This window comes from Vicia villosa, linkage group LG3 (assembly GCF_029867415.1).
Source record: "Vicia villosa cultivar HV-30 ecotype Madison, WI linkage group LG3, Vvil1.0, whole genome shotgun sequence".
NCBI classification, from domain to species: domain Eukaryota; kingdom Viridiplantae; phylum Streptophyta; class Magnoliopsida; order Fabales; family Fabaceae; genus Vicia; species Vicia villosa.
In genome coordinates, this window is record NC_081182.1 from 12,930,282 (window position 1) to 12,955,411 (window position 25,130).

Genomic DNA, 25,130 nt, shown 5'->3' on the forward strand with positions numbered 1-25,130 from the left:
AGAAGAAGAATATATGTTGGTGAAAAGAAAGCAAGTCTATGAGAGTATTTATAGAGGGTTGGTGGTTGCTGATGTTAAGTGCATGAGGGCCAAGTGGTGAGCATGCATGTGATACAGATACCAAAGTGATAAAGATGGGTTCACATGCATTCTGTGTTGAAATGACCATGCATTCCCGTGTTTTGTGCTGACTTTGTCTAAGCATGCATGCATTAATTGTTTCTGGCAGAATAGACTAGGCCTGCATCCCGTGTTCGGTGCTGAATTGTCTAGGCATGCATGCATACAGTATTTCGATGCAGGTAGATCACATGCTGGCGGATCAGATTAGGGTTTTGGAAGTGGGGACCACTAGACAAAATTAGGGCAAAAAAAAACAAAAAAAAAAAGATTGAACTAATGCGCCACCCCAGGTGGCGCCATGCTGTGAAGTTTTGAACTAATGCGCCACCCCAGGTGGCGCCTACATACAACTTTTTTTTTTTTAAAATTAGGGTTAGGGTTTTCTAGTCCTTGTTAGGGTTAGGGTTAGGGTTTTCTAGTCGTTTTTAGGGTTTGGGTTAGGGTTTTCTTGGTTAATTTTAGTATTTTCAGGGTTAGGGTTTTCTAGCCGTTGTTAGGGTTAGGGTTTTCTTCGCATGTGCTGCAGTTCACCAGTGTCAAGCTCACCTCAAATCAACTTTTAGGGTTTTGGGTTTTCTATGTTATTTCTTGTTGCTGTTTCACCGAGTATTCGCATGTGATTGTACAGTATGCATTGTTCAGTATGGTTGTGTCTGGTCAAGTCGGCAAAACTGTAGTTCACCAGTGTCAAGCACACCTCAAATAAAATCAACTAAGGCATTCATTTTCCGTCAACTTTATTCGCATGTGATTGTACAGTAGGCACTGCTCAGTGTGGTTGTGTCTGGTCAAGTCGACTGTGCAGTTGTGCAGCAGTTCCATGCATACCTCAAATCAACTGTGCAGCAGTCTGGGGTGCAGCAGTGCAGCAGTTCACCAGTTCACAGCTCAGTACGCATGTGATTGTACATTATTCGTCTTCATAATTGTCATCATTCAACGATCGTCTACATAAAGGAAGCCTCTAATGTGGAAAGAAACACAACTAATTACACATCTCATTTCACATCTGAAATAACACTCTCTACCCACTCAACAATGGCCCCTCCACAATACATTATCAACGCTCATGTTTTTGGCGAGACATATGATAACGAAGAAGTTGGTTTTCTGTTTAGAAACACCGAGGTTAAACGATTTTGTTTAAGCAGAAAAGCAAATTTCAATTACTTCAAACAGAGATTAGAGACGAAGCTTGCATTGGGTGATGTATCCCAAATTTTTTACCAATATCGATTTCTTCGTGGGGACAACCCGGTCAAGTTTATCCAAGTTGAGATCAAAGACGATGAAGACATGCAGAATATGTTTGCCAATCATGAGTATTCTGGTTACGAATGCATAGAACTGTATGTTACTATACCAGAAGTTCAACCCACACAGATGGTTGAGTCACAGGTGATTGATGTACTTGGAGGCGAGCAAGCAGAGGTCGACGTTGTAGATGAAGAAGAAGAAGCACCAGAAATAGAAGTTGATAACCTGGTAAACGAGGAAAGTGAAGATGAACCGGAAGTTGTTGTACCACGAGATCAAGTGCATATGCCTCCAGTGCACATGAGGAACCTGAATTTTGATGGGGATGACGAACCATCGACTGATATTTTCTATGATCCATACACCCAAACAGATCAACGGTTAAAAGTAGGAGAAAGATTTCTGTAACACCCCAAATCTACCCCAAGCATTTATGCGGAAAAATCAGAGTATAAAAATTCTCAACAGAATCAGGATGTCACACATTCAACATAAACATAAACCTCTCATGCTTCTTTTTAAAACTAATACATAACACTATCAGGATTGGAGTGAACAAACTCATAACATATATCTCAACTTCTGAATAACATAGTATTCGTAGCATAACCCAAACTTAGGTTCAACATGCAACAGATTCACAATGATTCAACAATTAAGACATAGCATCTTTTAAGTCATAAAAAGCAACAATACAAACAACTCCTCAAATACATCATAAGGTTCAATAAACAAATAAAAACATCAAGCAAGTGTTCATTTCCCCCCCCCCCCCAAGTGCTACGTATCAGAGCAATGACACCCATAACTCAACTATAAGCGGAAACAGCTACTCATCTGGATTACCTGCACGTTACCCACGTGGAGGCAACATTCAAACAGAAAGGGTGAGATATCAAACTATATAAATAGGATTATGATAAATCATATATTAGGTAAGTAATATAAATGAATCACCGTTTCACACAACATCAACATAAACAACACAAAGAACATCATCCAAGAATAGTCTTGATATCAACACATCGACATCTTCAACAAATCAACACATAAGCATCACAATGCATAGACAACAACTTCAACTAACAACAACTCGAATGCGACTCAACTATGCATATGCATGTGGTACCATTGGAGTAAAACTCCCAACTTAGAACATTGCCAGTAATTCCGAGGCATAAGGCAAAGCCTTCAACACGGTCACATATCAACATCACACCGTTCAACTTTATGTTATGCTATGCTATGCGGAACATACAACGACCATGATTCGACAACGAAACAACGACATAACAACAACACAACCACGGTCACATATCAACATCACACCGTTCCATTTTAGCCAAAGGCTCACAACACAACTTATCAATTCATAGCGTTATATACAAAATATCAAAATTTTCTATTATTCACACTATGAGACTACGCATATTAGAACGCACAAAATAATCATATTGGAAATCATAACATTAATCGCAACAAAAGCATCCAAAACGAAATCACAATTTTCGGTTAATTCGCAATATATCAATAAACCAAGTAAGCCAAAAACAACTTCCAATTAACATTTAACTAAATTAGATATCATCTTAATTATCAAAACAACATTGTTGTCATAGCAATATATTATTCTCAATTTAATTATTCAACTAAAACACAATTACGGTCAAATTCTCGAGGTGCCGTAATTTATCGATAAACCGAATAATTTATTCAAGTCTAAGTATATTCCAATTCCATTATATTCTATTCCTAAAATTTGTGTCAATTTCCATCACAAAACCAACATTTATTTATAAAGAATATTTAAATCAAACACAATTTCGGTTGATTCGTAAAATATCACAATTTCAACAAAATAACACCACCACGTTAATCTACTAATTAAACTTAGCTACCACGTAAATTTTCATCAAATTCTGGACAACTAATTATACCGCTTAATTCGGCTATTTAGATCAAACAGGACTGTTTTATCTCCCACTCTAGCATACTCCTGTTTCCAATTCAATTTGATTTCACGTTTCATTTCTAGTTTTATTAGTAATATATTTTCTTATAACTATTATATATTTCTATTATATAATCATATTATACATTTCTATTATATATATTAAGTAACATATCAAAAGTAGAAATAGATGAAAACCAATTGCAGAACATACAACATGCCAATATACAATATATATACTATTAAGTACCAGCTATGAGAGAATTTAGAAACAACAGCAACAAAACAAAAGACAACACACACAAAAGGGGTTGCCGCCGGTCACAGCTACAACCGGCAGTCACTTCCGCTGACCGACAGCACCACATTTCATTATTTATTTCGTTTCAGCAATTTTCCAAATACGCATAGCCTTTTCAGATTAATCTTAGATTCAATTTTCTATGAACAACAATAATGATAGAAACAAACTCAACACAACACAATGACCAATTTATACCCTAAACCCACATACAATCCATCATATTCCCATTTAGGTAGTAAGAATCTCCCCTTACCTTAGATTGAATGCAGCTTTAAGGAGAATCAATGGAGATTTTGAGAAAAAAATGCACTTTAGAGCAACACTTTTGGGTCCCCTTTTCTCCTCTTCACAAACCCTAGCCTCCCTTCTTTATTTTTCCTTTCTCTTCCTCGGTTCTCTTTCTATTTCTATTACTATGCTTTTTCTTTTTCTAAAATGATAAAGTGCCACCACCACTTGGTTACCACACCTAATGGGCCTAATTAAATTATACCCCTTAATATATAGTAACACCATTATTCAAGCCCAATATTATTTCCACACTTAATATAAAAGTAATACTTCCACTTAAACTCCATTAAAATAAATTCCGATTATTTTAATATACCGACTTAATAAAATAATTCCGACTTTGACGATAAAAATTCCAACAATTGAATAATATTATTCTTAATATTATTCTTCCGATTATCTGACTAAAATCCAACTTTAACTTAATAAATCAAAATACGCCTCTTAAAATAATACCGACCATCCAATTTCGACTAAATCCAATATTTAAATACTTTAATAATTTAATTAACCAATTAATTAAATTCGGGGCGTTACAACTCTCCCCCACTTAGGATATTTTCGTCCTCGAAAATTTGTCCAACACAACCATCCCTAACATCGTGTCCTCATCCAACTTTCTCATTCTCAAGTTGCACTTGACAACACTCCAACTATTACTTTTTCCGATATATTCATATCTCTACACGACTTGAATTCAAAACTCATACGTCAACCTCTCAATTATCCTTGCAACATAATCGTTACTAACTTGCCAATCATTTCAGCAATATCTTGGAACAACATCTTACGACGTAGCAACAATCTTCACTCGCTCATACTTGACGATACAACATTGCTTCATCATCGCAACAACATACTCGACACTGATACACATATACGATTCTTATTTTCCATACTCAGGTGTCATTTACTAACGAAGCACCAACAACAACGTTACAGCTACAAAAGTATCATAATGTCATCCTAATAACATAACTCGACTAATAATCTTATAACTCATCATTAACCAACAACAACTTACAAGAACATCCTGCTACAATCAACACTATTCACAAGAAAACACAATACATCTGGCACAACATGCTTCAGCTGCGCAACTCTGATCATCCACTTTAATTCACCGTCCTTTATTAGGGTTTCTATCAACTTATACGATTCACAAGCTTAAACCAAGTTTCAGTCTTTCCTCAAAATTCACACCTTTTATGCACCATCAAGATAGTAAGATAAGTCTATAACATTCAATACAATTTCGTCTACTATCAACAAGAGATTAAGGGTGATCAAGTCCTCAATTTGTCAATAGACAGTCGACAATCATAATGGAGTATAACCATCATTACCAACTATAATAGTGTTCCTTTAGAAATTGAACTTACGTCACCAAAGTACCATACTTCAACAAATCGCAAAACCATCCGAACCTGCTAACACCGACGTCTTGCAGCTACCTACTAAAACACCTCTGACGATACATTAGAACAAAATTTCTCTACACCATCATCAACACTTCTTATCATTGAAATTATGCTCATCTCTTCGCATTTCCAACTCTTACTCGCGATCCATAATGTTTCAACAACTCTGACAGCTTCTACCACAGTTCCAATCACTTATCAATAGTCCTACAACAAGGCCTATAACAATATTTCGCTTAATTGTTGTTCTTTCGTCAACAGCTTACACAAGACTACTTCACAACAACATGCTCGGCTTAACTTTGTTTCGGACAATTGTGGCAATAACCATTTATATTCAACAGGATTCACTTCTACTATATCCATAACACTCCTATAAGGTAGATTATAGTCTCACCTCTTTGTAGGCTCAAACGGTACGTCAATCCGACACTTGAAACTCAAGATATAATTCTCCAACGTTATCCGAAATACAAACATCAACGTCATGCTGCGATAATCCATAGGATATCTCTCAAACTCTTCAAATGACACACTTGATCTTAAAATTTCTCCTCAACAAACCTTCTAATTGCTTCTTCAATTCGGTCATCTCTGACACTAACATTCTGCGTGATACTAACGCACAAGTCCGTTTTCCAAGGACAAGTGTAACCGCTAACTTCACCACTTTCCAACACCATCTTGTCACAAATAAATCTACTTACAGTTGCGGCATCCATTCTTGTATTAAAATTCACCTTGTTCTCTTTCCGACGCTTCAAATCGGATATCCAACAATCACTTATGCGAGTCCCACATAAAGTCCACCACAACTTCATCACTCTATCATTTTTCCAACACCGGTACCTTTCACATGGCTAATCGCACTGACAACTTCATAGTTCATCCACAATGCTGAACACAACAAATTTCTAAATTCCATCTTCTAGGATTTATTCTTGGTACTTAACTGTTACCTCCCGAAACATCATGAGTTTGCACCATACTTGCATATCAACAACTGCAACACTGTTCCTCATCCTTCGAAGAGTAAACGTCAATAATTATTGATCATTCTCCTTCTACAGACGCTCCAAGCTTGTTAAACAACCAAAACCATGAATCCATGTCAACAAGCTCCAACAATACATGCACTGCCTCCTTAAGCAATACATTGCGCCAATAACTTACAACCGAAACATAACCGAGAAGCACAACTTCTCCCCCACTTTGCTCAAACTACTTCCTGCAACAAAACAAATAAGTACCAACAGTGTTTCACACGTGTCGCGTACTAAAGAATAAAACACTGACAGAATTCAACTATCACATAACTCAACTGACTCGACGACTTGGTCGGACGGACCGACCTGCTCTGATACCACTAATGTAACACCCCAAATCTACCCCAAGCATTTATGCGGAAAAATCAGAGTATAAAAATTCTCAACAGAATCAGGATGTCACACATTCAACATAAACATAAACCTGTCATGCTTTTTTTTTTAAACTAATACATAACACTATCAGGATTGGAGTGAACAAACTCATAACATATATCTCAACTTCTGAATAACATAGTATTCGTAGCATAACCCAAACTTAGGTTCAACATGCAACAGATTCACAATGATTCAACAATTAAGACATAGCATCTTTTAAGTCATAAAAAGCAACAATACAAACAACTCCTCAAATACATCATAAGGTTCAATAAACAAATAAAAACATCAAGCAAGTGTTCATTTCCCCCCCCCCCAAGTGCTACGTATCAGAGCAATGACACCCATAACTCAACTATAAGCGGAAACAGCTACTCATCTGGATTACCTGCACGTTACCCACGTGGAGGCAACATTCAAACAGAAAGGGTGAGATATCAAACTATATAAATAGGATTATGATAAATCATATATTAGGTAAGTAATATAAATGAATCACCGTTTCACACAACATCAACATAAACAACACAAAGAACATCATCCAAGAATAGTCTTGATATCAACACATCGACATCTTCAACAAATCAACACATAAGCATCACAATGCATAGACAACAACTTCAACTAACAACAACTCGAATGCGACTCAACTATGCATATGCATGTGGTACCATTGGAGTAAAACTCCCAACTTAGAACATTGCCAGTAATTCCGAGGCATAAGGCAAAGCCTTCAACACGGTCACATATCAACATCACACCGTTCAACTTTATGTTATGCTATGCTATGCGGAACATACAACGACCATGATTCGACAACGAAACAACGACATAACAACAACACAACCACGGTCACATATCAACATCACACCGTTCCATTTTAGCCAAAGGCTCACAACACAACTTATCAATTCATAGCGTTATATACAAAATATCAAAATTTTCTATTATTCACACTATGAGACTACGCATATTAGAACGCACAAAATAATCATATTGGAAATCATAACATTAATCGCAACAAAAGCATCCAAAACGAAATCACAATTTTCGGTTAATTCGCAATATATCAATAAACCAAGTAAGCCAAAAACAACTTCCAATTAACATTTAACTAAATTAGATATCATCTTAATTATCAAAACAACATTGTTGTCATAGCAATATATTATTCTCAATTTAATTATTCAACTAAAACACAATTACGGTCAAATTCTCGAGGTGCCGTAATTTATCGATAAACCGAATAATTTATTCAAGTCTAAGTATATTCCAATTCCATTATATTCTATTCCTAAAATTTGTGTCAATTTCCATCACAAAACCAACATTTATTTATAAAGAATATTTAAATCAAACACAATTTCGGTTGATTCGTAAAATATCACAATTTCAACAAAATAACACCACCACGTTAATCTACTAATTAAACTTAGCTACCACGTAAATTTTCATCAAATTCTGGACAACTAATTATACCGCTTAATTCGGCTATTTAGATCAAACAGGACTGTTTTATCTCCCACTCTAGCATACTCCTGTTTCCAATTCAATTTGATTTCACGTTTCATTTCTAGTTTTATTAGTAATATATTTTCTTATAACTATTATATATTTCTATTATATAATCATATTATACATTTCTATTATATATATTAAGTAACATATCAAAAGTAGAAATAGATGAAAACCAATTGCAGAACATACAACATGCCAATATACAATATATATACTATTAAGTACCAGCTATGAGAGAATTTAGAAACAACAGCAACAAAACAAAAGACAACACACACAAAAGGGGTTGCCGCCGGTCACAGCTACAACCGGCAGTCACTTCCGCTGACCGACAGCACCACATTTCATTATTTATTTCGTTTCAGCAATTTTCCAAATACGCATAGCCTTTTCAGATTAATCTTAGATTCAATTTTCTATGAACAACAATAATGATAGAAACAAACTCAACACAACACAATGACCAATTTATACCCTAAACCCACATACAATCCATCATATTCCCATTTAGGTAGTAAGAATCTCCCCTTACCTTAGATTGAATGCAGCTTTAAGGAGAATCAATGGAGATTTTGAGAAAAAAATGCACTTTAGAGCAACACTTTTGGGTCCCCTTTTCTCCTCTTCACAAACCCTAGCCTCCCTTCTTTATTTTTCCTTTCTCTTCCTCGGTTCTCTTTCTATTTCTATTACTATGCTTTTTCTTTTTCTAAAATGATAAAGTGCCACCACCACTTGGTTACCACACCTAATGGGCCTAATTAAATTATACCCCTTAATATATAGTAACACCATTATTCAAGCCCAATATTATTTCCACACTTAATATAACAATAATACTTCCACTTAAACTCCATTAAAATAAATTCCGATTATTTTAATATACCGACTTAATAAAATAATTCCGACTTTGACGATAAAAATTCCAACAATTGAATAATATTATTCTTAATATTATTCTTCCGATTATCTGACTAAAATCCAACTTTAACTTAATAAATCAAAATACGCCTCTTAAAATAATACCGACCATCCAATTTCGACTAAATCCAATATTTAAATACTTTAATAATTTAATTAACCAATTAATTAAATTCGGGGCGTTACAATTTCGTTCTAAGGAGGCATGCATCATGGCCATAAAAAGATTTCATATGGCAAACAATGTTGATTTTAGAGTTGATCGCGCCAATGTCGAAAGGTACAAAATTTACTGTAAAAACACTGATTGTGGATTCAGGTTGCATGCATCATACAGGAAGAGAAGTGACTCATGGGTTATAGGATATATTTCCCAAGATCACACATGTGTTAACACAAATGTTTCACAAGATCACCGTAAGCTAAGTTATGACATCATTTGTCAAGAAATCTTGCCTCTAGTTGAAAAAGATCCATCGTTAAAGGTGAAAACGATAATCTCTCATATCGTTGCAACGTACAACTACACTCCGTCTTATAGAAAGGCGTGGCTGGCGAAGACCAAGGCGATCGAAGTTGTGTATGGAAATTGGGAGGATTCGTATAAACGACTCCCACATTTCTTATATGCGCTTCAAATTTATGCTCCTGGAACTGTTACTATTTTAGAGACCCTTCCGGCGCAATCTCCAGACGGAACATCACTTCAAGGAAATGTGATATTCCACAGGCTCTTCTGGGCTTTCCGCCCATGTGTACAAGGATTTTCATATTGCAAACCAATTCTTCAAATAGATGGAACTTGGTTGTACGGAAAATATAAAGGCACCATGTTGATGGCTGTGGCTCAAGACGGAAATAGTAACATCTTTCCTGTTGCTTTCGCTCTTGTGGAAGGAGAAACTGCTGGAGGTTGGGGTTTCTTTCTCAGAAATCTTCGGACACACGTTGCCCCCCAACCTGGACTTTGCTTGATTTCAGACAGACATGCTGCCATCGAGAGTGCGTACAACAATCCAGCAAATGGGTGGCAAAACCCTACATCAACGCATGTTTACTGTATTCGACACATCGCACAAAATTTCATGCGGGAGATAAAGGACAGGGCTCCTCGGAAGACTCTTGTAAATGCCGGATATGCGTTGACTCAACCGACGTTCCAATATTATCGACATAAAATTGTAGCGGCAAATCCAGATGCAGGCAGATGGGTAGACAGTCTTGCTAGAGAGAAATGGACCAGATCATACGACAACGGGAAGCGATGGGGGCACATGACTACGAATCTTGTGGAGTCTATGAACGGGGTGTTTAAGGGCATCAGACACCTTCCGATTACTGCCTTGGTGGAAGCAACATACTATAGGATGGCTTCTCTTTTCGCAAGAAGAGGTGAGCGTTGGAATGCAGTTATAGAATCCGGACAATTATGGAGCGAAACATGCGTCAAATTCATGAAAGAGCAATCTGCCAAAGCCAACAGCCACATTGTGACATCTTTCGATCGATTCAACCGGACCTTCAGTGTTAAAGAAACGATTGACCATAACGAGGGCCTTCCGAGACAACAATACAGGGTTCTTATAGATGAAGGGTGGTGCGATTGTGGAAAGTTTCAAGCCTTTCGGATGCCATGCTCTCATGTAATTGCAGCATGTTCGTATGCGCATCAAGATCCGTTAGCACTTTTATCTCCCATTTACAAGGCAGATACCTTGCTCGGGGTGTACAACAACTCATTTCAAGTGATGGCAAAGGAGGATTATTGGCCTACGTATGAAGGGGACGTGGTTTGGCATAATGATAACACGCGGAGAAAGAAAAGAGGCCGCCCGAACAGCACCCGGATCACAACCGAGATGGATCATGAGAAAATGGTACGAAAGTGTAGCATATGTCGTGAGGTCGGGCACAATAAAAATACCTGTCCTAACCGTGGATCAAATTTCACCAACAATTAGTTGTATGTCATCTGTATTTTTATTGACAATGTTTTTGTATTTGTATTAGTATTCGTATTTGTATTTGTATTTGTATTTGTATTTGTATTTCTATTTGTTATGTATTTGTATTATCCTTTATTAAATCAACTAGTTATGTCTTTGTCTCGTAGTGAAATTGTCTTCATGGCCCATACTGCCACTCTTTATTTTGGACAGTCAGTCAAATACGCATGCTATCGTCTAGTCCCATCAAGTCAGTCATTGATCAGTGTGTCTGCATTTATCATACATGTTAGGCGTGCTTGTAAACAGTACGCAACATCATTAATTTTTTCTACCCTCTACTATTATAAATTAGGGGCTCCTATGGTTGAGTTTACACACAGATACACAAACTCCAAATACCAAACAATCACACAAACACAACCATGCCTCGCCGGACAACCACTAGGCCAGATGGATGTCACCGGACAACAGAGTTGCCGCCCCGAAGATCAACATGGCGTGCCGAACCTGAGCCGGAGTATCGCAGAAGGAACGGACATGTCATATTCTCCGCCGTCAAACCTCCCATGCCGGTTATATTTTGGAATATCTCTTCCGTCGAGCAACTCAAGAGGACTCTCCTGAGATTTTTAGAGGGGGAGTACGAGGCCGGCGAACAGATAAGAAGCATCAAGAGGCTTAAAACAAGGGCCGATCCTGTGACTGGAGCAACGATAAGTTTCTGGCATAAGGTGGAATACGACATTGATGCCATTCAAATGATGCATGGACCTAATGACATTGTTTTAACCGTGGTGATTTCTTAGATGTTTTACTTTATCTTTTCTGTTGGTTATTTTCTATGTACCTTTTAATTAATCAATGAACTACTGTTTTCCGTGGACGCTCGACTTAACTGATTCACTGAACTTATTTATTTATGTTAAAATCCATTTTATTAATAAATAAAAAAAATTAAAAAAAAAATAGTATATAAACAAGAAAAAAAAAACAAAAAAAAAACAAAAAAAAAAAAAGAAAATGGGAGTAGGCGCCACCCTAGGTGGCTAATAAGCAAAAAATCAACCTTGATGCCACCCTGGGTGGCGCATATGTTGTGTGGAATTGGTGGTTGGCGCCACCTGAGGTGGCTCCTATGTGGAGACCACCTCTGAAACCTGGTCATACCGGTAATTTTTCCGAAAACATGATTTTTGGTGTAAATAAATTATTAAACATGGTTATTTGGATTTTTTTTCTAAACTAATAGTCAACAAAAAATCTTTATTGAATCGAGTTTTTTCAAACATAGACGAAATAAAAATAACATTTTATAGAAAGTACAAATAATGAAATCCAAAAGAAAAAAATGGTGCAAGTGACCCAAATATTAAATATCTCAAACTAATCATTCATCAAAGATTATAAATGTGAAAAGAAATTAAAAAAGTAATCAAAGTTGAAAGAAAGAAAGATAGTCATCATGTTTCCCATATGTAAAGTACTAGTATGTGAAAGGGATAAGATTTGCGTGATAATGATGATAGCTAAGTACTAATAATAATATACTAATTGCAATTAGTAGCCATAACAATACTAATGAACGTGAACCCCACTCCCTTTCCTATTCTCTTTCTCAGGCATTGTTTTTTTTCTCACTTTTCTAAAAACTTGTTTCACTCTTTTCTACTTAAATACAAATATTTTTTACTACTTTTCAGACCAACCGACATAACAACAACAATACAACAAACAACACACTCACCTTGTTCTTTTTTTATCCTAGATTATACCCCTAGGTTAAGGTACTCTCTTCGATGTTGCGTGTCTTTGAGTTTTACATTTTCTCATAATCATTGCATGCTGCATGGATGTGTACACCTTAGACATGTTTATTTGAGAATTTTAAGATGAATTTGTTTTTCTTGGTGTTGATGTTTACTTATCTGGGTGGAGTTTATTCAAATTCAACTATTTCAATACCCTCCATTGTAAACATTGGAGCTATCTTCACCTTTGATTCATCCATTGGTAAAGTTGCTAAACTTGCCATGGAACAAGCTGTCAAAGATGTCAACTCCAATTCCTCCATTCTTCACTCAACTCAACTTGTTCTCCATATGAAATCTTCCAATTGCAGTGGTTTTGATGGCATGATTCAAGGTAATTATCTTATTCCATTCAATTCCAATTGAACATCTGTTTATAAGTGGGAGCAATCCTCATCTTACAGCCAGTTGTGTAGGGTTGAGTTAGGTCCAACGACAACTCTTAACATGGTATCAAGAGAGTCGTTTAAGAACCGGTGGACCATAGCTATCGGGTCATCCACCATTTGTTTTCGCACTCCAGATGTCGAGTTCTAGTCCGAAGCATGAGGGGGTGTGTTAAGAGTTTACAATTTGTTGTGTTCAATAAGGGGGTGTGTTAAGAGTTTACAATTTGTTGTGTTCAATTAGTTATTCAGTAGCAACATGATTGACCAAACATTTGTGAACCTATTGTATTGATTGCAGCTTTGCGGTTCATGGAGACGGATGCAGTTGCTATATTAGGTCCACAATCTTCTGTGGTTTCTCACATAGTATCCCACGTTGCAAACGAGCTTCGTGTTCCTATGTTGTCATTTGCAGCTACAGACCCTACACTTTCGTCGCTTCAATTCCCTTTCTTTGTCAGGACAACGCTATCTGATATGTATCAGATGACTGCTGTTGCTGAAGTCATTGATTTTTATGGATGGAAAGAAGTCATTGCCATTTACGTTGATGATGATTATGGACGAAATGGTGTGTCTGCGTTAGAAGACGCTTTAGCAACAAGGCGTTGTAGAATTTCCTACAAGGTGGGAATCAAATCTGGAGCTGATGTTGATAGGAATGAAATTACCAATGTGCTTGTGAATATGGCGCTAATGCAGTCTCGAGTTATCGTTGTTCATGCCCATTCTAATTCTGGATTTATGATCTTTAAAGTGGCACATTATCTTGGAATGATGCAGGAGGGTTATGCATGGATTGCCACAGATTGGCTTTCTACTGTTCTAGATTCTGTTTCTCTTCCTTCGGAGACAATGGATACTCTGCAGGGTGTACTTGTTTTGCGGCAGCTTACGCCGGATACTGATAGGAAGAAAGCGTTTTTCTCGAGGTGGAATAAGTTAACTGATGGTTCCTTAGGGTTACATTCTTATGGCCTCCGTGCTTATGATTCTGTTTGGCTCGTTGCACAAGCTATTGATAAATTTTTCAGTCAAGGCGGGGTCATTTCATGGACCAATTACACAAGTTTGAACGATCATAAGGGAAAAGGCGGTGGTCTTAATCTTGATGCAATGAGCATATTTGACAATGGAACACTTCTGTTGAACAACATATTGAGGAGTGATTTTGTTGGACTATCAGGTCCAATGAAATTTGATTCAGATAAATCTCTTGTTCGTCCTGCCTATGACGTCGTTAATGTTATTGGAAATGGTGTTCGTCGAGTTGGATACTGGTCTAACTATTCTGGTCTGTCGGTTGTATCTCCCGAGACATTGTACGCTAATCCACCTAATAGATCAAGTGCAAACCAGCACCTTCACTCAGTGATATGGCCTGGAGAAACAATATCCAAGCCCCGTGGATGGGTCTTCCCCAGCAACGGGAAACAATTGAGAATTGGCGTGCCTATCCGAGCCAGTTATCGTGAATTCGTGTCGCCGGTGAAGGGAACTGACATGTTTAAAGGGTTCTGTATTGATGTATTTGTGGCAGCTGTAAACTTGTTACCGTACGCCGTTCCTTACCGGTTTGTGCCATTCGGAGACGGCCTCAAAAATCCAAGCTACACAGAATTTGTCAACTTAATAACGACTGGTGTAAGTATGCTAACAAATATTCTTTAGCTTCGTTATTTTATTTCAACTGGCTAATTCTTTCATTTACGCTGTACAGTATTTTGACGGGGCTATTGGCGACATTGCTATTGTTACAAATCGAACAAGGATTGTAGATTTTACACAGCCATATACTGCATCCGGACTTGTTGTGGTTGCCCCTTTTAAGAAGATCAATTCCGGCGGTTGGGCTTTCCTTCAGCCGTTCACTCCTCTTATGTGGATTGTGACTGCTTGTTCCTTCTTTTTTGTCGGGATAGTTGTATGGATTCTTGAACACAGGATAAACGACGAGTTCAGGGGTTCACCTAAACAACAACTAATAACCATATTATGGTCAGTTATTTGAGTATCTTATACGCTATGTTATAAACAAAGACCGTGTTTCTGATCCGTCTATTTTTACCGTGCATGCAGGTTTAGCTTGTCGACTCTCTTTTTTTCCCACAGTAAGTGATACTCCAGTTAACTTTGTTAGTTGAAACTTGAATGGACATAATGAAGAAACTTCATCTGTTTTTTCGTTACTTCTGCAGGAGAGAATACAATGAGTACTCTTGGCCGTGGCGTGATACTCATATGGTTGTTTGTGGTTTTGATCATTAATTCCAGCTACACTGCTAGTTTAACGTCCATACTCACGGTGCAGCAGTTATCTTCACCTATCAGCGGCATAGATAGCTTAAAAGCAAGTGATGAACCTATAGGGTTCCAAGTCGGTTCATTTGCGGAACGTTACTTGATTGAAGATATTGGAATATCCAAATCTAGACTCGTAGCTCTTGGATCGCCGGAGGCATATGCTAAGGCGCTCCAGCTTGGTCCTAATAAAGGAGGTGTTGCTGCTATTATAGACGAACGACCATACGTCGAAATATTCTTATCAACGCAATGCACATTCAGGATTGTAGGTCAGGAGTTCACCAGAAGTGGCTGGGGTTTTGTAAGTATCTATCTTATCTACCTTTATGCTGTCAATTTTATAATCGCGAAACTCATTTTGTTTGTCATCATGGTAGGCATTCCCTCGGGACTCCCCTTTGGCGGTGGATTTATCAACTGCCATTCTACAACTTTCTGAAACCGGTGATCTGCAGCGGATTCATGATAAGTGGATTACGCGAAGTACTTGTAGTTTAGATAATACTGAAATTGATTCAGATCGGCTTCAGCTCAAAAGCTTCTGGGGTCTCTTTATCATTTGCGGGATAGCTTGCGGTATAGCTCTCATTATATATTTTTTGCAGATTATGTTAGTGTTATGTCGTTCTTCACCTTCTGAACCCGCGTCTAATGTTGGGCGAATTCAAAGATTTCTTTCACTCGTTGACGAGAAGAAAGGTCCGTCGAGGAGTGAAAGAAGAAAGAGGAACGGAGATGAAATTTCGCCCGAAGATCAATTGGGAAGGCAACCAAAGAGAATACAACTTACCCTTTGATGTCATAAAATGTTTATTGATTTTTGCCTTTGTGCTCTTGTACAAATCCAAAATTTTAGAAACATTGTAAATGATTCTAGTTCTAGTTATAACAATATATATTGCAAGATTTTCAGGGAACTACTTGATTTATGAGACTCAAACAATGGGAAGTTATCTCAGAGAACATGTTAGTACTTGTATTACATTACGTTATACACAAAACACAGTTGAAATTAAAGGGAACTTCCTAATGATTGTGATTGCTTGTAGATGTATATTATATTATCAATTCCTTTTATTGTAGGTGATGATATCTCTGGAAATTATATTAAATGGTAATTTTGATCATTTTGAATTAATTTGGTTTTTATATATGGGAGGTCGACCATATAAGCGATCTATCTACTACGATGTGTGATGTAGTAGTATCAAATGAACCAACAAGATTTTCACTTAATTTTTACTGATTTTAAGAAGGCGTGTGAAAGAATGTCTCGAGAGACTTTGTGGAAAGCCCTGGAGAAGAAATGTGTTATGATTGCATATATTCGATCTATTAACTAGTGTGCAGACACAAGGTGGTGAGACAAACGATTTCTCCATTACCATAGGTTTGCAACTAGGTTCAACCCTAAACTTTCTACCTTTTTATTTTAACTTTGGATGTATTCACGAAACACATTCAAGAGCTAGCACCAAGATACATGCCTTTTGCAGATGATATAGTCCCCTTCTTGAAGAGTCGACGGAGGATTTAAATGAGAGGTTGGAGACTTAGAGACATGTTTTAGAAACGCATGACTTTCGTCTAAGCAGAAGTAAGACGGAGTATATGCAATGTAAATTCAATAAAAAGAGAAGTGTTTTTAACATAGAGGAGAAAATTGGAGACCATATCATCCAACAAGGAACGTTTTAAATATTTTGGATCCGTAATACAAAACGATAGAGCAATATAAGGGGATGTAAACCTTCGAATTTAAGCTGGGTGACTGAAGTGGAGAAGGGCTTCACGGGTTTTATGTGACACAAAGGTACCGCTCAAACTGAAGGAAAAAATTTATCGGACTGCGGTAAGACTTGTGATGTTGTCCGAAACAAAATGTTGAGCAGTTAATGTGAATAAGGGTTTGTTCCTAGAATAAGGGAAACAAATCATTTGAGTTGTTCTCATTAAATGTAATTATTTAGTGTAATTACCTGTATAGCCCTCTAACCTCTATATATACAAGAAATAACCATGAGAAAGATATGAAATTAGTTTTCATGATAGTTAAGAATTAACACGAGAATAAATTGAGTGTAGTAGAGATGAAGATGTTGCGTTGAATGTGTGGTAATACTAGACAAAATATGATTAGAAATGATAATATTAGTGAAAGTGTTGGGGTAGCATCTATTGTAGAAAAGATGGTGGAAAATATAAATAGACTTAGGTTGTTTTTGCACGAAGATTTGTAGATTTTGGGGATGGCAAAAGTTGATCTATTTGTTCGACTCTACTTAGTGGGATAAGAGTTTTAGGTGATTTATCATAAGACTTATAGTAGTTTTATTCATTTTGTTGTTGGAATTAGATGTAGATTGATTGGTTTGTAATTTAATATTAATTCTAAATCAGATATCAGAAGTGCATTTTTATCAATATATATAATGATAATGATACTTATGAATCATTGTTACACCAAAACTCATTATTGGCCATAGATAAATGTAAGCTTAAAGTCAATTCCTCAGACATCAAATAACACTTGTTTGCCTGAACAATTTGTTCTTTTATCTCTTATGATTGAAATCATACGTTGATAACAAAAGGAAAAAAACAAATGGCTTGCTGGTAGAGGTAATAATCAAGTCAGAAAATGATTCTCCTCTATTCAAAAACCTTGCATTCATCAACGGCCGGATTCGTCTCGCAGTAGTCCTCCAATGGATCTCCACTCCCTGCCTTAGGGGTGCCTGGCCACTTGTTTGCTACTAGATGTGCCAAATCCACCACTCTTTGGCTGAAATCACAAACATTGTAACTATCAATAACATGATCTATATTACATACAAGTAGTACATGAATGAATGTTCTATTTGTATCTACTAGGATAGTGATCTAACCTGTAACCCCATTCATTGTCATACCAAGCAACCACCTTAACCATATCATCGCCCATGACCATAGTCAAGGAAGAGTCAATAGTTGTTGAAACATCGGAGCAACGGAAGTCAACAGACACGAGTGGAACATCACAGACATCCAATATACCTTTCAGTGGTCCCTCAGCTGCCTTTCTGAATGCTGCATTGACATCTTCAGCTGAAATACCTTTCTTCGCAACATTCACCACAAGGTCAACAACTGAAACATTAGGTGTAGGCACACGGAGGGCGATTCCGTTGAGCTTTCCCTTGAGCTGTGGCAACACTAGAGATACAGCTTTGGCTGCTCCAGTGCTGGTGGGAACAATGTTCAGTGCTGCAGCCCTAGCTCTTCTCAAGTCCCTGTGTGAAGCATCCAGAAGCCTCTGCACAAACACAACTCTTAGACTCCATTTCGCATATAGAGTTTTCAATTTCAACAAACATGTTACAGTTGATATTGTACCTGGTCTCCTGTGTAGGAGTGTGTGGTTGTCATGGTTCCCTTAACAATTCCTGAAAATATAGACCAAGGTTAACGAACCGGCTTTGGCCCATGAATCAAATGTCGCGCTTAAGTAATTATCTTTGCTTACCGAACTCTTCGTCCAGGACCTTAGCAAACGGAGCAAGACAGTTTGTGGTGCAAGAAGCATTACTGTACATTATATGAATAATCAATCAAAACACAACACTATCTCAATCTCAACATTCGCGACAAAGTCAACAGCTTAAACATTAAAGACTTACCTTATGATGTCGGCTACTTCATGGCCGTAGTCTTGTTCATTCACTCCAACAACATAAGTTGGAATATCAGCACCCTTTGCTGGAGCAGTGATGATAACTTTCTTGGCACCTGCTTGGAGGTGTTTTCCCGCGCCAGGGCCATCCACAAACACTCCTGTTCCCTGAACAAAAATGCATTCATTCATTTTAAAAGACCTGTCATTAAGAAACAACGTCGCCAAATTTTAACTCGACTCGATTCCTTACCTCAATAACAATGTCAATTCCGAGTTCGGCCCATGGAAGCTTAAGAGGATCCCTGCTAGAGACGACCTTGATGGGTTTACCATCAACGGTAATAGTCTCATTGTTTAGTATTTTCACATCTGCTTTAAAAGTTCCAAGCATAGAATCATATTTCAACAAATGTGAAGCCTGTGAAACAAGAGAAACTAATGAATCCGTAGTAACAAAACAAACTCAGTCAATCGAATTGAAGGGGACAAGACATTTTTGAAAACTTACATTCTTGACACCTCCACTGTCATTGACAACAATGACTTCAAGTGGTGAGTCCTTTCGACCGTGCCAGCATCGAAGGAAATTTCTACCAATGCGTCCGAAACCATTGATCGCTACCTTCAACTTAGCCACAGTCTCTCCCCTCACAGCAGTTGATCCAATTGCCTGATCATAGTTTCAAAAATCATAAGCTAGTTGACTTTATTTAGCTCTAATGCAGTAGCCAAATATGCCACTTATTTGCAATGACTTCAATGACTTTAAGAGGAGACATTAAACTACAATATTCGAAGTTTCCTTACTAGTATGTAATGATTCCAACATTTTCTAGAGGAAGAATGTCTAAATATGATAATCCAGCTAAAGATTAATATATTAAGTAACAAAGAAGATGTTAAGAGCTAATCTATGTAGCATTAAGTACATATTAAAGACGTGTTCGGTGTCTAACACATATTAGTGTCTGATCCTGACACATGTGGTTACATGCAATTATTTCATTTTCTTAAATTACTATCAATGTCAATGTCTCAGCGTCGCATTCGGTGCCAGTAACAGTGATCAGCTAATAGATTTATGTGACAGATAAAAGAATGAAGAAATCTCTGATGATCCAATGAGATATATAAAAGTTGAATAGAAATTAACCTTGGAAGTGAGTTGAGCAGCTACAACATCATGAAAAGAAGACTCTCTAGCATTATGAGCATAGGTAATACATGAAGTTGATTTTAGTCCAGAGAATTCAGCAACCTCAAGTCTCTACACAAGCAAAGTTAAGTTAAGCATAAGCACTTTTACTATGGATTAACTACAAAGCAAGCATGAACTGAAGGATAGAATTATAGAGAGTGGAACCTTTGAGGCACATTGAGTTGGGAAAGTGTGAGGGGTCTTAGATGGAAACCTTGTGCTTGTTGGGATTCTTGTAGAAGCTAAAGCAGCATGAGTGGCCATGGCTATAGCTGCAACTAAGTTTAAACAAGAAGTCCTTGGTGAGTGTTTATATTCAGAATGAAAATTATGGTTGATGAATGAGTGGTTAATATGTTTCTTTAGAGATTTTTATGAAGTTGGTTGACAAAAAGAAAACTATGGTTGCTGGGAAGTAATGGAATGAGTGGTGAATATGTTGTAAGAATATCTATAAGATAAGATAATGTTTGGTCATCCATGTATTATGATCATTGGACTTATAGCCACATAAAACAGTGTCAAAGGGAAAATGTGATGAGTTTGTTGGATAATATTAACTTGATTTTTAAAAAATCGGTAATATAAGTGAATGTTTATTAACTTGATCTTAGATAAATATTTTTACACATGTATTCGATTATATTTTACTCTTATGTCACTATGCTATATTATTTTTTAAAATATTTTCATACACATCTTTGTAGTGATATGCAATTGGGTTAATGTGTAAAAAAAAATCACTTATCAAGTTGGTCTTTTTATCTAACCACTTAGTATCACTTAAATTTTCTCATATTATACCATATACTATGAATTTGGTCCATATATTTAACCATTTAATATCAATTCTTTTTTATCCAAAAGACTAACTAATCAATTCACATGTTAATGTTAAAGATAAATAAGTGAAATATCACCATTCACCTAATAAAATAAATAAGTGAAATATCAAATTAATTTTACACAATTGATTCACTCGAAAATCAATTCACTTTTAGCACAAATTTATTTTACATAATCAATTCGCCCAAAATGAATTTTGTTCGCCGCATAACCAAATAAACGCAAAGAAATTTGGTCATCACAAAAAAAAATCTGTAAAGTATAATTTTGAAGTTTTTGAAAACTCATGATACATTTGTCTATCTCTTTAGAAACGGTGCAACATTAGAGGTATAGATTGTAAAAAGATGCTCTCAGAAATCATTTTCAGAAACTTATGCATTTCCTTTAGATGACTCAACCACCTCATTTCTCAATTCTCACAAGAAAAAAGACTTTGACTTTGTGATCCAAAATAGGATAATGTTGAAATAGCCAATAAATGAAAGGGGGGAGATTATGAGAAAAAGAGAATAAATCTCAAAGGTGTTGATGTGTTGTGTAGTAATTAATTACTACCTCCGGTCCCATTTATAAGAAAATATTCTCTTTTTAGATACATTGAATAAATAATGTATGTAGACAGTATGTTGCCCAGATACATTAATTATTCAATGTATCTAAAAAGATAATCTTTTCTTATAAATAGGACCAGAGGGAGTAATTCCTATCCTTCTAGTTAGCCTTTGATTCAAGTTAACCTCTAGCAAAAGACTGCACAGTGAATATAGTTATTAGCAACATACATATACATAGGACAAACATCATAAAATATGCATCCATAGTTATCATCTATTCCATGTTTGCAGTAAAAGTGACAACATCCTACTATGGAGAATCCAAAGTGACATTGTTCACCCGTCTAAGCAATTGAATACTGATTATTAATACAATACAAACCATAAACAGTTAACTAAGAGTTATTTCCATATTCTTTTACTAAAAAGGACAGATAGAAACAGGGCACAAGAAACCTCTAATCGAAATGACAAATTTACTTAGTAGAGGCTGCCATCAACTTAGTTTATTACTATATGAAGAAATGGAAAGATATTACAAGAAGTTCGAAATGGATTTTGTACCAACGATATTTTCGGCAAACAGTGTAACAGCCAACATCAAAGCAACAGTATCTCATTTGGTAGCTTCAACTTCATCAGATTTCTTGGCTACCCCATTTGGGGTGTTCCCTGTCCGAAGCTGGAAAGAAATTTCATCTATAGCAGTGTTCAATTGTTCAATCTTATTAGACAGTACTTTCCTTGTTTTCTGCAAATCAAGCAAAAACAAATTGTGAGTCATTAAAGGTATACCAACCGACAAGAAGAATACGTGTAACATAAGGGCCTTACATAACCAATTCCTTTCTGAATATTAGGACCAGTTTCATGAAAACTTTAGTGACATAATGGATGGTTAAAACTGGATGCCTCCAGAAAATTGATTTGAGCATAAAAATCATTATCAAGATTTAGCAAATATACACCCAATCCCCACTCAAGTGAGTTCAATCCCAGATATACACCCAATAGCTAGCATTACACCCCCAAGCAAAAGGAGACAGTTAACAAGATCAATCACAGCAATGTCCCTTTATCAGATAAACCTGTTTGAATATACCAATAGCAAGCACTGCTTACCTCTAAAGCCTTTTCTTCATCATATATAAACTTTGGCAGTTTTCTCATTAACTCCTTCCTGTCAGTTCCAGTTATAGCATTGCTGATCTATAAAAGAGCATATAACATATTCAAGTTCAAGGAATAAGTGAAATCTTAATTTGCAGTGGCAGCACAAAGTTTTTTTTCAAAAGAGTTAGTATGCACTTCCGGTTATATCAAAGATTATAAAGACATGTAACGTCAAGATCCTATAATTATGCGGCATACTCTGTTGACTGTTCAAGTAAGAGGCATATACAAATTGAATATCCTTATATAGACATTGCCATATAAATGACTACATTAAGAGGAACAAATATCTTCAAGGTCCTGATCTTGTTGAACATGAAAAAGGTATATTACAGCAGTAACAAATACTACCTGAGGTGCATACACACAGCCAAGAGTGCCAACGATTAATCCTCCCAAGATAAAGCCACCAACAAAGACGCCTGCAGTGTTGTTGGGCCTTCCACCATCACTGTAATTCCAGAACAAGTAATAATTCAAATTAATAAGATCATTTCATATGTCCAATTTTCTTAATCAAATTAGTAAAATACTCTATAGTTTCATGAATAGTTAGTGTTTTTTGTTTCTTGCTTGTATCAGTTGTGTGCTCCTCATTATTATTTGTGATGGTGATTGAAAAGAATCTATTGTTCTATAATTTAATTAAGAAATAAGCATTGCTATTTATCGGGAACTGAAATATCACAAATGTCTCACGAATTTACTGTCACCGTTAGTTTCCTTTATCAGAATACATAGTGGACGGATAAGAAAATTAGAGACTTTACCACAATACAAGTTAGCCTTCTTGATGTAACGGTTTGCATATTATTAGAGATAAGTATCATTTCCCTTAAAAAGCACTACTTACAACAACAACCAAGCCTTATCCCACTAAGTTGGGCCGGTTACATAGATCAACTTTCGCCATAATGTTCTATCCAAATCGTTAAACTCGAGGTCTTTTTTAAAAACTTCTCTAATAGTTTTTCTTAAAAAGCACAGTTAAAATACTTAAAAAGCACAAGTTAAAATCTAACACCTCTGAAAAAAGGTGTGTCCGTGTCAGTATCAGACACCTACAGCGACACTTTTGATTACATTAATTTATTTATTTTTTAAAATTATTACCGATGTCGTCATGCCAGTGTCAGTACGCCATAGGTTAAAATACTTAAAATATTTATTGACTATATTTCTGCATAACAATGAATAAACAAATAGAATTCAAAATCCTTAACAGCAGCTACCGAGACTGACATCATCGCTTTGCAACCAACGCATATAGAGTAGTATGATGTAGACAAATTAAGTAGAAAAAACGATGCAATAACAAAATAACAACAATAAAGAGGATACTACTAATACCTATATGTAGCCTGAACAATTAGAGGCCTTCTGGTTGAAGAAAGGTGCATTCTGCGTTGAGGAAGCGATAAAGAGGATGGTTTGATCTTGAGCATAGAGTGATCCATCTTATTCATGGATCCAACTAGCATCATATTGTTGAAGATTAGTTAGAAAACAAGCTAAAATTAGTTAAAGAAGAACGAATGAACGAATCGAGAAATGATAACGAAAACCTAACTAAATTGAAACGAGATTTGAGTCGCATAGAAAATCAATTAGTACCTCCGGAATTGGTTAGGAGGAAAGAAGTTGAGACAGCGGCGGCGGAGGAAGCCATAGAGAGAGAAGAGAAGAGATGAGATTTGTTTGCTGTATCGGAGAAGAAGAAGAAGAAATAGTGTTGAAATGAAATTAGGATCGATGATATCTAAGAAGCTGTACCTAATTTTAATGCAATTTATTTAACTTCGTTTTTTCCCTAACATATCCACATCGGATATACTACCAACCACTAATATTAGTTAATTACAAATAATCAATTTACCTAAATTATAACTATGTTAAATAGTAGGCCATTTCATTTTTCCTTTATTTAATGCTGCTAAATTTGCTCAAACTTGTTTTTTTTTATAGAAGTTATTTGTATGATATTTTATTTATTTTTTTACAAATGATTTTTGAAAAAAATTTAAATGAAAAAATTGTTTAA

General features: G+C 36.3%; 3 protein-coding genes and 1 long non-coding RNA gene across 4 annotated transcripts; 1 reads left to right on the top strand and 3 right to left on the bottom strand.

Annotated features, from left to right (window-relative positions):
* Positions 1-709: 709 nt before the first annotated feature.
* Positions 710-8,939, bottom strand: LOC131660348 (uncharacterized). Its single transcript, XR_009300808.1, has 3 exons — positions 8,822-8,939; positions 3,889-7,159; positions 710-2,226 (listed from the first exon to the last, which is right to left on the bottom strand). It is a non-coding gene; the product is annotated as an uncharacterized LOC131660348 (long non-coding RNA).
* A 3,837-nt stretch (positions 8,940-12,776) lies between these two features.
* On the top strand, positions 12,777-16,564 carry LOC131660349 (glutamate receptor 3.3). Its single transcript, XM_058929579.1, has 6 exons — positions 12,777-13,301; positions 13,655-15,000; positions 15,077-15,354; positions 15,436-15,467; positions 15,555-15,961; positions 16,038-16,564. The coding sequence occupies exons 1-6, from the start codon at positions 13,049-13,051 to the stop codon at positions 16,455-16,457; spliced, it is 2,736 nt and encodes a 911-aa protein (XP_058785562.1). The 5' UTR covers positions 12,777-13,048; the 3' UTR covers positions 16,458-16,564.
* A 1,497-nt stretch (positions 16,565-18,061) lies between these two features.
* On the bottom strand, positions 18,062-20,935 carry LOC131660350 (glyceraldehyde-3-phosphate dehydrogenase B, chloroplastic). The gene is made up of 9 exons (XM_058929580.1): positions 20,679-20,935; positions 20,469-20,582; positions 19,824-19,985; positions 19,566-19,733; positions 19,320-19,480; positions 19,166-19,227; positions 19,036-19,085; positions 18,549-18,955; positions 18,062-18,445 (listed from the first exon to the last, which is right to left on the bottom strand). Exons 1-9 carry the CDS (start codon positions 20,775-20,777, stop codon positions 18,313-18,315), a joined length of 1,356 nt encoding a protein of 451 aa, XP_058785563.1. The 5' UTR covers positions 20,778-20,935; the 3' UTR covers positions 18,062-18,312.
* A 1,227-nt stretch (positions 20,936-22,162) lies between these two features.
* On the bottom strand, positions 22,163-24,863 carry LOC131660351 (uncharacterized). The gene is made up of 5 exons (XM_058929581.1): positions 24,704-24,863; positions 24,440-24,563; positions 23,441-23,540; positions 23,039-23,125; positions 22,163-22,667 (listed from the first exon to the last, which is right to left on the bottom strand). The coding sequence occupies exons 1-5, from the start codon at positions 24,756-24,758 to the stop codon at positions 22,533-22,535; spliced, it is 501 nt and encodes a 166-aa protein (XP_058785564.1). The 5' UTR covers positions 24,759-24,863; the 3' UTR covers positions 22,163-22,532.
* Positions 24,864-25,130: the final 267 nt, after the last annotated feature.

What these genes read in the sequence shown, in the direction of transcription:
- LOC131660349 (XM_058929579.1), top strand. Translation starts at nt 13,049, where the DNA reads ATGAATTTGTTTTTCTTGGTGTTGATGTTTACTTATCTGGGTGGAGTT. An exon ending in TTTTGATGGCATGATTCAAG is followed by an intron (nt 13,302 to 13,654) that starts GTAATTATCTTA and finishes TATTGATTGCAG; the next exon opens with CTTTGCGGTTCATGGAGACG. An exon ending in CAACTAATAACCATATTATG is followed by an intron (nt 15,355 to 15,435) that starts GTCAGTTATTTG and finishes CCGTGCATGCAG; the next exon opens with GTTTAGCTTGTCGACTCTCT.
- LOC131660350 (XM_058929580.1), bottom strand. Translation starts at nt 20,777, where the DNA reads ATGGCCACTCATGCTGCTTTAGCTTCTACAAGAATCCCAACAAGCACA. An exon ending in GGTCCTGGACGAAGAGTTCG is followed by an intron (nt 19,086 to 19,165) that starts GTAAGCAAAGAT and finishes CTATATTTTCAG; the next exon opens with GAATTGTTAAGGGAACCATG. An exon ending in GACAATGAATGGGGTTACAG is followed by an intron (nt 18,446 to 18,548) that starts GTTAGATCACTA and finishes TTGTGATTTCAG; the next exon opens with CCAAAGAGTGGTGGATTTGG.
- LOC131660351 (XM_058929581.1), bottom strand. Translation starts at nt 24,758, where the DNA reads ATGGCTTCCTCCGCCGCCGCTGTCTCAACTTCTTTCCTCCTAACCAAT. An exon ending in ATTGTTCAGGCTACATATAG is followed by an intron (nt 23,541 to 24,439) that starts GTATTAGTAGTA and finishes CTGGAATTACAG; the next exon opens with TGATGGTGGAAGGCCCAACA. An exon ending in ATGAAGAAAAGGCTTTAGAG is followed by an intron (nt 22,668 to 23,038) that starts GTAAGCAGTGCT and finishes CTTGATTTGCAG; the next exon opens with AAAACAAGGAAAGTACTGTC.